Source organism: Hyperolius riggenbachi, chromosome 4 (assembly GCF_040937935.1).
Source record: "Hyperolius riggenbachi isolate aHypRig1 chromosome 4, aHypRig1.pri, whole genome shotgun sequence".
In the NCBI taxonomy this organism is placed as follows: Eukaryota; Metazoa; Chordata; class Amphibia; order Anura; family Hyperoliidae; genus Hyperolius; species Hyperolius riggenbachi.
Genome location: NC_090649.1, coordinates 50,903,540 through 50,916,436, shown reverse-complemented (window position 1 = coordinate 50,916,436; position 12,897 = coordinate 50,903,540). Strand labels below are relative to the sequence as shown.

The window sequence follows — 12,897 nt, the reverse complement described above, 5'->3', positions numbered from 1 at the left end:
AGGGGCAAGTGGCATTGCCTAAAGAGGAACTGTCGCTAAAATCTTAAAATGTAAAACACATACAAATAAGAAGTACATTTCTTCCAGAGTAAAATGAGCCATACATGACTTTTCTCCTATGTTGCTGTCACTTACAGTAGGTAGTAGAAATCTGACAGAAGTGACAGGTTTTGGACTAGTCCTTCTCTTCATAGGGGATACTCAGGGATCTATTTATTTTCAAAAGCACTTAGTGAATGGCAGTTGCTCTGTCCAACGTCCAAAAAACTGTGTAGGGAGCAGGGAAGCTGGCCAGCATCATTGTTTACATCCTTTTTAGGTAATATCTTTATAAAGAATAAAAGCCCTGCTGAGATTCCCCTGTAAGGGCTGTTGCACACCGAGCGGCTTTTTGGGCTTTTGAGATGCGGCTGCGGATCTGCTTAGTCAATGTATCTCAATGGGGTGGTGCACACCAGAGCGGGAGGCATTTTGCAGAAACGAAAAATGCCGGGGTAAGGCATTTTTTGGAATGTGGATGCGTTTCTGCCTCAATGTTAAGTATAGGAAAAACGCGAACCGCTCTGAAAAACGGCTCTTCAGAGCGGTTTGCCAGGCGGTTTTTGTTACAGTAGCTGTTCAGTAACAGCTTTACTGTAACAATACAGGAAATCTACTACACCAAAACCGCAAAAAGCTAGCTGAAACGCTACAGAAAAAGAAGAAAAAGCATTTCAAAATCTGCTAGCATTTTGCGGATCTGCTAGCGGGTTTTGGTGTGCACCAGGCCTCACTTCTGTCAGATTTTTACTGCCTACTGCAGGGGCGTAACAATAGACCCTGCAAGGGATGCAGCTGCAGGGGGGCCCAGAAGCCACAGAAGGCCCTGTCCTGAGAGACTGACAACCAAGTGCAAGGAGAGAAAAAAAAAATCTGCTCTCTGTACCATTGTTCTAATTACTGCATCTGTTCAGCCACTGATAACGAATTGTACAGAGTTTTGTAGACAGTCCCTACTTGGCATGCAGGGCAGTGTTGCCAACTCATCCCTTTAATCCCTTTAATTACTGACACATATGAATTATACAGGTTTTGTGGCTAGGTAGATGCAGTTAAGGCACTGATTATGTGCGAATAGCCCCGGAACCTGTATAACTTAGATGTGTCAGTAATTAAAGGGATGAGTTGGCAACACTGATGTAGGGGGAGGGGCTCCATTCAAAGTTTTGCAGGGGGGCCCAGTGATTTCTAGTTACACCCCTGGCCTACTGTAAGGGCTCTTTCACACTACAGGCAACGGTGAAAGGCTAAAACGCTGCGTTTTGGCTGCAGGCGTTTTAACGCCTATACATTACAATCAATTGTAATGAGAAACGCCGCGGTAGGCCCAGAAAAAGCGCCTGGGAGCGTTGAAACGCAACGCTCCAAAACGCAGCGTTTAGTGTGAATGGTAAAATGAAAGTCTATGGACTTTCTTTTACCTAGGAAAACGCCAACTTCGGCCGTGGCGTTAAAACGCTGAAAAAGCCCTCTGGTGTGAAAGGGCCCTAAGTGACAGCAACATAGGAGAACAGTAATTTATGGCTCATTTTACTCTGGGGAAAAAAGTACTTCTTACTTGTATATGTTTGCACATTATACTACAGTTTTTCGCTGTAGTGCCCCTTTAATTTCTTCTCTAGTCTAGTCTTCATTTCAGCAGAGCCAGTTGCAGGTATGCAGGAATGTCTGTGCTGTGCATCTCACTGACACATCTCTGTGCTCTATGGATGCAGCAGCCTATGGGCTCAGCACGTCACACACACACGTGCATCTCTGTACTGTCACAACAGCGGTACCCCCTGCATCACCTGTCACCAAAGCCAGAGCACATGGCCCCGCCCATGTCTCCTCCCCTCCCCGCGCTCATTACCCTGCTTCGGCCAATGGCTCCATAGCGCGAGGCGTCACCCCAGCAACAGGTTCCCCTTCATTGGTTGGCAGCGGCTGGTCCGAGAACGCTCTACCCAATCGTCGCCGTCAGTCCACTGTGGAGCTGGAAGGCGATTGGCTGGAGCCGGTGGGCTGGGCGGAGCTTCCTGCCGGCTTCCAGCGAGTATAGCGGGCCGTGTGTGGAATGCTGTAGCCGGAAAAGCTGCACTGAGTCTCGGCTATGGAGTTTCTGAGATCGCTCGGCCACCCGGAGGAGATCTACAACCTCATCAAGTTCAAGATGGGCGGATACAGGAGCGTCATCACCGGGCTGGAGCGGGTAAGGCTGCTGGTGTCACCCCGTCCCTGCTGAGCCTGCAGTGTTTCCCCAATACACAGACTGCCTGTCCCTGCTGAGCCTGCGCTGCATGTGTATGTACAGTCCTCCCAATACACATCCCTGATACCAGCACAGTGCCTGTCCCTTGTGAGCTCTGCTCTGTGCCCTTCATTATAAGTATCCAGTTCTTGCTTCTAAAATCACTATACAGAGCCTGATATAGAGTCCAGTACCTAGCCCAGAGTTGTTGTTTTTTATATATGGCCCAACACTTGTCCCTGAGGGACCCTATATGTGACCCGACACTTGTCCCTGAGGGGTCCCTATACGTGACCCGACACTTGTCCCTGAGGGGTCCCTATATGTGGCCCAACACTTGTCCCTGAGGGGTCCCTATACGTGACCCGACACTTGTCCCTGAGGGGTCCCTATATGTGGCCCAACACTTGTCCCTGAGGGGTCCCTATATGTGGCCCAACACTTGTCCCTGAGGGGTCCCTATATGTGGCCCAACACTTGTCCCTGAGGGGTCCCTATATGTGGCCCAACACTTGTCCCTGAGGGGTCCCTATACGTGACCCGACACTTGTCCCTGAGGGGTCCCTATATGTGGCCCAACACTTGTCCCTGAGGGGTCCCTATATGTGGCCCAACACTTGTCCCTGAGGGGTCCCTATACGTGACCCGACACTTGTCCCTGAGGGGTCCCTATATGTGGCCCAACACTTGTCCCTGAGGGTCCCTATATGTGGCCCAACACTTGTCCCTGAGCAGGGGCGTAGGAATAGGCCCTGCAGCCCCTGCGCCCGCGGGGGGGCCCGGCCCCCCCCCTGGGGCCCGCTCGGGGCCGTTTTGTGGGTGCTGGAGGGGTGGCAGCATGAGGGGAAAGCCTTGCCCACAGTCGGCGGGGAGAGGGGTAGTTCCCCCCCTCTCCCTCACCTCGGGGCTCACCCCTCTGCGCTCCCCTCCAGCTCGTAAGTGTCTATGGGGCTGTGGTGGGCAGCGAGCGGCGGGCAGATACATACCTGCTTCCGTGCGTTCCATCGGAGACTTCTCCCTCTAGCGGCTGACGTCACTTCCGGAAGTGACGTCAGCCGCTAGAGGGAGAAGTCTCCGATGGAACGCACGGAAGCAGGTATGTATCTGCCCGCCGCTCGCTGCCCACCACAGCCCCACAGACACTTACGAGCTGGAGGGGAGCGCAGAGGGGAGAGCCCCGAGGTGAGGGAGAGGGGGGAACTACCCCTCTCCCCGCCGACTGTGGGCAAGGCTTTCCCCTCATGCTGCCACCCCTCCAGCACCCACAAAACGGCCGCGAGCGGGCCCCGGGGGGGGGGGGGGGGGGGGCCCGCTCAGAAAATCTGCAGGGGGGCCCGGTGGGGCCTAGTTACGCCCCTGTCCCTGAGGGTCCCTATATGTGGCCCAACACTTGTCCCTGAGGGTCCCTATATGTGGCCCGACACTTGTCCCTGAGGGTCCCTATATGTGGCCCGACACTTGTCCCTGAGGGGTCCCTATATGTGGCCCGACACTTGTCCCTGAGGGGTCCCTATACGTGACCCGACACTTGTCCCTGAGGGGTCCCTATACGTGACCCGACACTTGTCCCAGAGGGGTCCCTATACGTGACCCGACACTTGTCCCAGAGGGGTCCCTATACGTGACCCGACACTTGTCCCAGAGGGGTCCCTATACGTGACCCGACACTTGTCCCTGAGGGGTCCCTATACGTGACCCGACACTTGTCCCTGAGGGTCCCTATATGTGGCCCGACACTTGTCCCTGAGGGTCTCTATATGTGGCCCAACACTTGTCCCTGACGGTCCCTATATGTGGTCCAACACCTGTCCCTGAGGGTCCCTATATGTGGCCCGCCACTTGTCCCTGAGGGTCTCTATATGTGGCCCAACACCTGTCCCTGAGGGTCCCTATACGTGGCCCGACACTTGTCCCTGAGGGTCCCTATACGTGGCCCGACACTTGTCCCTGAGGGTCCCTATACGTGGCCCGACACTTGTCCCTGAGGGTCCCTATGCGTGGCCCGACACTTGTCCCTGAGGGTCTCTATATGTGGCCCGACACTTGTCCCTGAGGGTCCCTATATGTGGCCCAACACCTGTCCCTAAGGATGTCTATGTGTGGCCTGCATGACCGCTCTGTATTTCTTGGGGTTGCTGAACCCTTTAATATGGAGTATAGAGCAGGGGAATGAGGTCTTGGCTGACTGCTGTCTGTCACCTTCCACTGTGGTTTACCTGCAGCACCGGTTTTGCATTTCTACTTATCTTGACTAGAGATGGCGAATAACATGCTAATAATTGCAGCTTGCATGCAAGGTAAATGCAGATTGGAATTGGGCCAATAAAGTGTACTTCTTCCTATTAATTTTCACTGCCCTGTTGCATTATATTTGCATGCAAGGCGGAATTAAAGCGGACCTGAACTCAGAACTTCCTCTCTGCTCTAAAGGATAAGCAACAGCATAATAACCTTATGAAGAACCTTAAGAAAAAAACATTTCTTTGTTACAGCTGATACAAATCCTGCAATAAATCTGCAGTGTCTACTTCCTGCTTTCATGGAGGCAGACATAGGGCTAACATCCTGTGTTTACAAATTAGCTGCTCTGCCAAGGCAACCAGCTGACACCGCTGAGGGATCAATTACAACTTGTGATTAGTCACAGATGAGGGGGAATTAGACAACTAAACCCTTTAAAGGATACCCGAACTGAAATGTGACATAATGAGATAGATATGTGTATGTACAGTGCCTAGCACACAGATAACTATGCTGTGTTCCTTTTTTTCTTTCTCTGCCTGAAACACTTAAATATCAGGTATGCAAGTGGCTGACTCAGTCCTGACTCAGACAGGAAGTGACTACAGTGTGACCCTCACTGATAAGAAATTCCCCTTTTTTTACCTCTTTCTTGCTCTCAGAAGCCATTTTGTGCTAGGAAAGTGTTTTATAGTTGGAATTTCTTATCAGTGAGGGTCACACTGTAGTCACTTCCTGTCTGAGTCAGGACTGAGTCAGCCACTTGCATACCTTATATTTAACTCTTTCAGGCAGAAAAATAAAAAAAGGAACACAGCATAGTTATCTGTGTGCTAGGCACTGTACATACACATGTCTATCTCATTATGTCACATTTCAGTTGGGGTATCCTTTAAATCCATACAGGGTGCATTTCTCTAGGTTTCCCTTTTGTCCTGTGCAAGAGTTCAGGTCCAGGTTAAAGCAACCCTAAAGTAACCTACAAAAGAATAGTTAGGTAATCACCTATGTAGAGGGAGGGCTCTGGATCCCATGGAGACTTCCTGTTCCTCTCTCTGTGTCCTCTCTCCACCGCTGTCCTCTGCACAGATTTGCCATCTTCAGGACTCCTCAGCAGGCTTTGGAAGCACTTGCTTCTCGGAGTGCTTCTGAAGACTGGTGCATCGGTACTGCGCATGCAGGAGCCCGGACTGTGTGTTGTACAGACCTGCTAATCTTCAGACGTATGATTTTACTGGTGGAACGAGGGGATGGAGAGAGGACCTGAAGTCTCTGTGGGATCCAGACTTTCAGCCCTCCATAGGTGAGTACCATATTTTCCAGACTAATAGGGCTCAGCCACACTATGAGCGCTTTTCGGAGTGCTATGTGATTGATTAGCGCTTTCTGAGTGCTTTTTTAAAAATCGCTCCCATTCACTTTTATTAAAATCGTGGTAAAAATCTTGTGATCGTGTACGTGAAAAATTGTGGCGATTTTTTTTTTTTTTTTTTTTTTTTTTTTTTTTTTTTTTTTTTTACTGCAATTTTATTGAAAGTGAATGGGAGCGAATTTTAAAAAGCGTTCAGAAAAGCGCATATATTGTGGCTGAGCCCTAAGACTCACTCACTTTTTCTAACCCAGGGGTGTCAAACTCAAATACAATTGGGGCCGGAATTGTACACTGGGACCTAGTCGCGGGCCAATCTCAATGTCTACTGGCCACCTTTCTCCCTTATAAAGTTCTGTGGTGTCTAATGGCTCCCCTCCATCCCCTATACAGTTCCCCAGTGTCTAGTGGTCCCTCCCTCCCCTATACAGTTCCCCAGTGTCTAGTGGTCCCTCCCTCCCCTATACAGTTCCCCAGTGTCTAGTGGTCCCTCCCTTCCCTATACAGTTGCCTAGTGTTTAGTGCTTCCCCCCACCCTCCCCCATACAGTTCCCCAGTGTCTAGTTGTCCTCCCTTTCCTATACAGTTCCCCAGTGTCTAGTGATCCCTCCCTTCCCTATACAGTTGCCTGGTGTTTAGTGCTTCCCCCCCCCCCCCACCTCCCCATATTGCTTTCTTGGTGGTCTACAGTGGGCCAAATATAATGTAAGGTGGGGAAACCACTTGGGGGCCAAATTTAATGGCTTTGAGGGCCCATGCCTGTTCTAACCCAAAAATGGGGAGAAAAAGTTACTGCGTCCTATAGTCCAAATACAGGGAATGCCCACAACTTACAATACAAACGCATTCGGGGACTGTACTGTCCCTGCGTCCTCCTTCACTCTCTCTGAGAATGTAATTAATAGTGGCAGTTGCATGTCTCTCTCACCTGACCAGAGGGTACCCGCAGCAATCAGCTGCTTCTCCTCGCTGCACTCCCCAGCGCACCCTCAGGTCAGGTGAGTGATGCACGCAGCTGGAGCTACTTGCAAGACGTATAGGGAGCAGAGAAGGCCACTGGGAAGTGCAGCAGGGAGAAGCAACTGATTGCCGCGGGCACCCTCGGGTCAGGTGAGTGATGCACACTGCTGGAGCTACTTACAAGACGTATAGGGAGCAGAGAAGGCCACTGGGAAGTGCAGCAGGGAGAAGCAACTGATTGCCGCGGGCACCCTCGGGTCAGGTGAGTGATGCACGCAGCTGGAGCTACTTACAAGACGTATAGGGAGCAGAGAAGGCCACTGGGAAGTGCAGCAGGGAGAAGCAACTGATTGCCGCGGGCACCCTCAGGTCAGGTAAAGAGATACAAACTGCTGCCACTGCTCCACAGGGGGAGCGGAGAGAGCATTGGGGAGTGCAAGAAGACACTCCAAGGGACACGGGAGACAATAGAGGACACAAGGGGGACAAGAGGAGAACACAAAAATTGGGGTGAGAAAATCTGCAAGACTCCCCTGCACCAGGCACGCACCAAGTTTAGTATATTTTATTTCCTGTCCTCTAAACTTAGATGTGTCTTATAGTCTGAAAAATTTGGTACCTTTGGGGGGGGGGGGGGGGGGTTAGGGTTGTTTTTAGCCCTGTACTCAAGCTAGATGGATCTTGGACAAGGACGGCCTATTGCGGACCCCTCTACAGAGCATCTAGGGTGTATACAGCAGCCCCTGACCTGACCTGCTAGTCAATCTCTCTATAGGGGATTCTCAGCATGGCCTTTATTCTTTATAAAGACGCTCCCTGAAAAAGAGTTTTACAATGATGCTGGCCAGCCTCCCTGCTTGCTGCACACTTTGTTGGCAGTTGGATGGGGTAACTGCCATTCACTAAGTGTTTTTAAAAATCAAGAAAACCCTGAGAACCTCCATGAAAAGATGGGCTAGTTAAAAATCTGTCGTTAATGTCAGATTTCTACTACTTACTGTAAGTGACAGCAACATAGGAGAAAAGTAATGTATGGCTCATTTTACTCTGGAAGAAACAGACTTCTTATTTGTATGTGTTTACATGTATTTTACATTTTAAGATTTTCGCGACAGAGGTCCTTTAACCACTTAAGGACCTCAGTATTAACCCCCCCCCTAGTGACCAGGACATTTTTAGTTAACCACTTAAAGACCGCCAGTTCATAAACTGAGGAGTCTGAGTCGGCTGATTTTTGTACAAAATCCAAATCCCTGTTAAGTATTAGACTAAGGTCGAGGAGTCGGAGTCGAAGCCATTTTGGGTAGCCGGAGTCGGAGTCGTGATTTCATAAACTGAGGAGTTGGAGTCGGAAGATTTTTGTACCGACTCCACAGCCCTGGTTCCATGTCAGTTCATGGAGGGTGTCTCCGTGAACTGCCTGCGAGCCTCCAATCGCGGCTCGCAGGCTAATTGTAAACACGCGGGGAAGAAGTCCCCGCTGTTTACATCATACAGCGCTGCTGCGCAGCAGCGCCGTAAAGGAGATTGGTGATCCCCAGCCTCTGATTGGCCGGGGATCGCCGGCATCTGATAGGCTAAAGCCTATTAGAGGCGGCGCAGGACGGATCACCGTCCTTTATTGCCAACAGCAAGGAGGGGACGGAGGGAAGGGTGGAGAGGGCAGAATAGCACTGCGGAGGGGTGCTTTGAGGAGGGCCCCACCCCTTTTCTCCCCACCAACAGAGCTCTCTGTTCATCAATTGATAAGGCCTTCTGTATTATTTTTTTTTTTTTTGGATAAACTTCCATTGGATGCAATGTTTTTTTTATCAAATCTGATGCGCCTAACTTAACCAATTCAGGACCACAGGCTTATACCCCTCTACTGACCAGGTGATTTTTTTTTTTTTTTACAATTTAGCACATTGCAGCTTTAACAGCTCGCTGCACAGCCATACAACTGAGTACACAAATGAATCTTGGCTACTTTTCTGCCCACCAACAGAGCTTTCTGTTGGTGGTCTCTGATCGCTACTGCAGGCTTTTTACTTTTCTTACCTTAATTATATTATATTTTTGCTCTGTGGGAGCTTAAAAAAAGTAACATAGATCACAGGAAAAAGCTTGGGGAATCATGGCCTTTGAGCCTAGAATATTGCTCCTTTTCACAATATTCCAATGGCCTGAGACTTAGATTTGTGGGGTTCTCATAAGCTGTGAGCCATAATCATCAAATGATAACAAATAAAGGCTTGTAATGTCTCGCTTTGCAGGTAACGAGTATTCCTTGTATTAGTTTCACCTTTTAAGTTGAATTACTGAAATAAATGGACTTTTGCACAATATTCTAATTTTTCAAACTTGACCTGTATTATTATTATTATTTTGCCCAGAGATACACTTCACTATGTGTCCTCCATTGTTTGTACCTAGTCCACTGTGTACTTGGTAGAGGCTTGGCATGTAGCCCTTGAAACCACAGAAGACGGCACGACATGCTAATAACCATGGGATTAAAAACAATGTCTACATATTAATCTTTTAATAACCCTTGGTGATAATACTGCTCTTACCTGTCTGTGCCCCAGCGGCTAGAGCTATGAATTACTGCTGCTGAGAGCAGACTGATACTGCAGAGATAACCAAATCCATGGGGTGGGGGTGCTGATCGTGACGTTTAATAATGTCTCCTGGAGGTGTAAGGCTACCTCAACAATCCTTAACCTCCCTAGCGTTCTGGACGAGCTAGGCTCGTCCAGAGACGCCGGAGGTCACCGCTCAGGCCCCACTGGGCCGATTTGAATATTTTTTTTTTTTTTAAAACACGCAGCAAGCACTTTGCTTGCTGCGTGCCTCACCCGATCGCCGATCCGCCGCGATGCAGGGCCCCCCCAGGCGAGACCCCGTGCGCTGCCTGGCCAATTAGTGCCAGGCAGCGCTGAGGGGTGGATCGGGTCTCCCTGTGACGTCACGACGTGCATCGTCATGGCGACGGGAAGCCCTCCTGGAAATCCCGTTCAGAACGGGATTTCCGGATGGGTGATTGCGCCGGCGGGGATCGGAGGGGTGGGAGGGAAGCCGCAGGGAGGGGGGAATCATGTAGCTAGCGCTAGGCTAGCTACATGATAAATTTAAAAAAAAAAATTAGCAAAAAAAGTTCCCAGGCAGGTTAAGCCACATGCACATGCACAAGGAATGTCGCCTAGGGAGGTATTGGTACCTGATCCCCCTCCCCAGCACTGCAGGGCCAACAATGTACTACTACTGTAATAGTAATTAAAACGGCCCGGACTTGTGCAGAAACAGGATCAGCCATATACCTGCTGTATCCTGCGCCCAAGTCTACCGGCGCCGATTTCAAATGTACTCCAAGGGGGCGGCACTGTTCTGATGTCCCTGGCATTGCAGGGGCAGGGCTAAGGGTCCGAGGGGGCGGAACTGTTCCGATGTCGTGGTGGGGGAGGGGATATTGGTACCTGGTTCTTTGCCCAGCATTGCAGGACCAGCAATGTACAGATAGGGGCCGGGCTGGAAGGCCAAAGGAGCAGCGCAGTTCTGATGTCATGCGGCGGGGGGGGGGGGGGTGAGTAGGGAGATTACAGCTCTCGGCAGGTGATTGGCTGAATCGTTCCACATGGCTGATCAGTGGGCGAGGCATTGGGGGCTGTAGTACACTCGCTAGATTCTTGGCAGGGGGGTCATTGTCACGCTTGTCCGATGCGTCACCCTAGTGGAAACCCAGCCTAAAAGTAAGTGAGAGAGAGGGTGTTGTCCACTAGGGATGAAAAAGCAAAATCGTTCCAGAGCGTGTGGGGGGTTCAAGCTGTGTACGTAAGGGTTAACCCGCCGCCTCCCTTTCCATGTATTCCACTCTGCTCACCAGTTTCTTAGAAGGGGGTAGTGTAAGAAGCTAGAGAGTGTGGAACAGATCAGAAGCGGTAGAAAGGCAGGGAAAACTCAACTGCTCGCTGCTGCCTGGCAACTGCTCGCTGCTGCTTGGCAACTGCTCGCTGCTGCTTGGCAACTGCTCGCTGCTGCTTGGCAACTGCTCGCTGCTGCTTGGCAACTGCTCGCTGCTGCTTGGCAACTGCTCGCTGCTGCTTGGCAACTGCTCGCTGCTGCTTGGCAACTGCTCGCTGCTGCTTGGCAACTGCTCGCTGCTGCCTGGCAACTGCTCAGTGCTGCCTAGCAACTGCTCACTGCTGCTTGGCAACTTCACTGAGCACACAGTTCAGCTGCATGTGGAAAAGGGCCTTTTGTCTATTGCATTATCGCAACACACAATATCATTGCATCACAATGCGATGCAATGATATTGGCCTCTCTTCACAATAAGCAGTTTGGACGGTAGAATACCTCATGCCGTATTTTACACTTTTTTTTCCAAATTCACAAAAGTTTTTCCCTATGAGGCTGAAGTTTGCCGAACAAACATGCCTCAATTCACTAAGCCCTGGTCGGGAAGCTTCACTTATCAGCCTTCTAACAGGGCAGCAGGCAGGCAGGCAGGGTGCTGTGTGTGACTGTATGATGGAGGTTTTCTGTCCTGTGCATCCCAGTTATCCCTTTAAATGTACTGCAGCCACCAGGGGGAGCTCTTCTGTATGATACAATACAAATATGCACATCTAAAGGGATGCAGGGACGCCCGCAGAATTGTTTTTTTCCTCTGCTTTGATACACTGAAAGACCCACCGACATCCCTGTCACATCCAATCACAGTGAGAAGCAGGCTGTGTGGCTCTTCCTATTGGCTGCCTGGATCTCCCCAAAGGCTGTCTGTCAAATCTACCACTCAGAGACAGCAGAGGGAGAGACAGATATCGGCTGCTGTGAGCTGGAGAAAAAAAAAAACGAACACTTTTGGCCGGAAAACTTAATGCGGAAATATTTGTAAATTGACATTTCCCGAGGTAAGTCGGTAATTTACCTCACTAGTCGGGAACTGTGATTTTTCTGTGCGGAGATAGGTTAAGGCCTCTTTTTCACGGACTGTTGAGCTTTGTGCTCAGCAAGCAGTTACCAGGCAGCAGTGAGCAGATACCAGGCAGCAGTGAGCAGATACCAGGCAGCAGTGAGCAGATACCAGGCAGCAGCGAGCAGATACCAGGCAGCAGCGAGCAGATACCAGGCAGCAGCGAGCAGATACCAGGCAGCAGCGAGCAGATACCAGGCAGCAGCGAGCAGATACCAGGCAGCAGCGAGCAGATACCAGGCAGCAGCGAGCAGATACCAGGCAGCAGCGAGCAGATACCAGGCAGCAGCGAGCAGATACCAGGCAGCAGCGAGCAGATACCAGGCAGCAGCGAGCAGATACCAGGCAGCAGCGAGCAGATACCAGGCAGCAGCGAGCAGATACCAGGCAGCAGCGAGCAGATACCAGGCAGCAGCGAGCAGTTACCAGGCAGCAGCGAGCAGTTACCAGGCAGCAGCGAGCAGTTACCAGGCAGCAGCGAGCAGTTACCAGGCAGCAGCGAGCAGTTACCAGGCAGCAGCAGGCAGTTGTGAGAGTTTGAGAGGCATTTCACTGCCTATCAGCTGTTCATGGAAAAGAGGCCTTAGTGAATTGTAGCTTGGGAAGTGATCAGTAAAATCAGCTGTTTTCAGCATTACTGAATGCGGTAATGCTTTGCGAATAGAGCCCAATATGTGGCTAGCACATTTTTTGTGTTGTGGTGCGTTGCACTGGGATGACATGCTGTGTGTAGTGTGAGCTTACAGGGTAACGTGCGGATTCACAGTGGCAGTGACACATACTTTCAATAGCACTGCATGCCTCATAACGGATCACATGTCTAATGTGCGAGGCGTCTGTTCTGCAGCATTGTTTCCATAGCAAAGCATTTGATGTATGACTGGCTACAGGCAGCCAGTCTCTCTGTTCACAGGCATGTGAAAGGACAACTGAAGTGAGAGGGATATGGAGGCTGCCATATTGATTTCCTTTTAAAGGGAACCTAAACTGAGAGCGATATGGATGTTTCCTTTTAAACAATACCAATCGCCTGACTCTCCTGCTGATATCTTTGGCTGCAGTAGTGGCTGAATCACAGACCTGAAACAAGCATGCAACTAA

The 12,897-nt window shown here is 50.5% G+C and overlaps 1 protein-coding gene across 1 annotated transcript in view; it reads left to right on the top strand.

Annotated features, from left to right (window-relative positions):
• Positions 1-2,056: 2,056 nt before the first annotated feature.
• The window catches only part of FDFT1 (farnesyl-diphosphate farnesyltransferase 1), a 48,330-nt gene continuing 37,489 nt past the window's right edge, over positions 2,057-12,897 (top strand). The window contains exon 1 of the mRNA XM_068280035.1: positions 2,057-2,230. Coding sequence (XP_068136136.1) covers positions 2,132-2,230 — 99 coding nt within the window. The 5' untranslated portion in view covers positions 2,057-2,131. The remainder of the gene's footprint in view (positions 2,231-12,897) is intronic.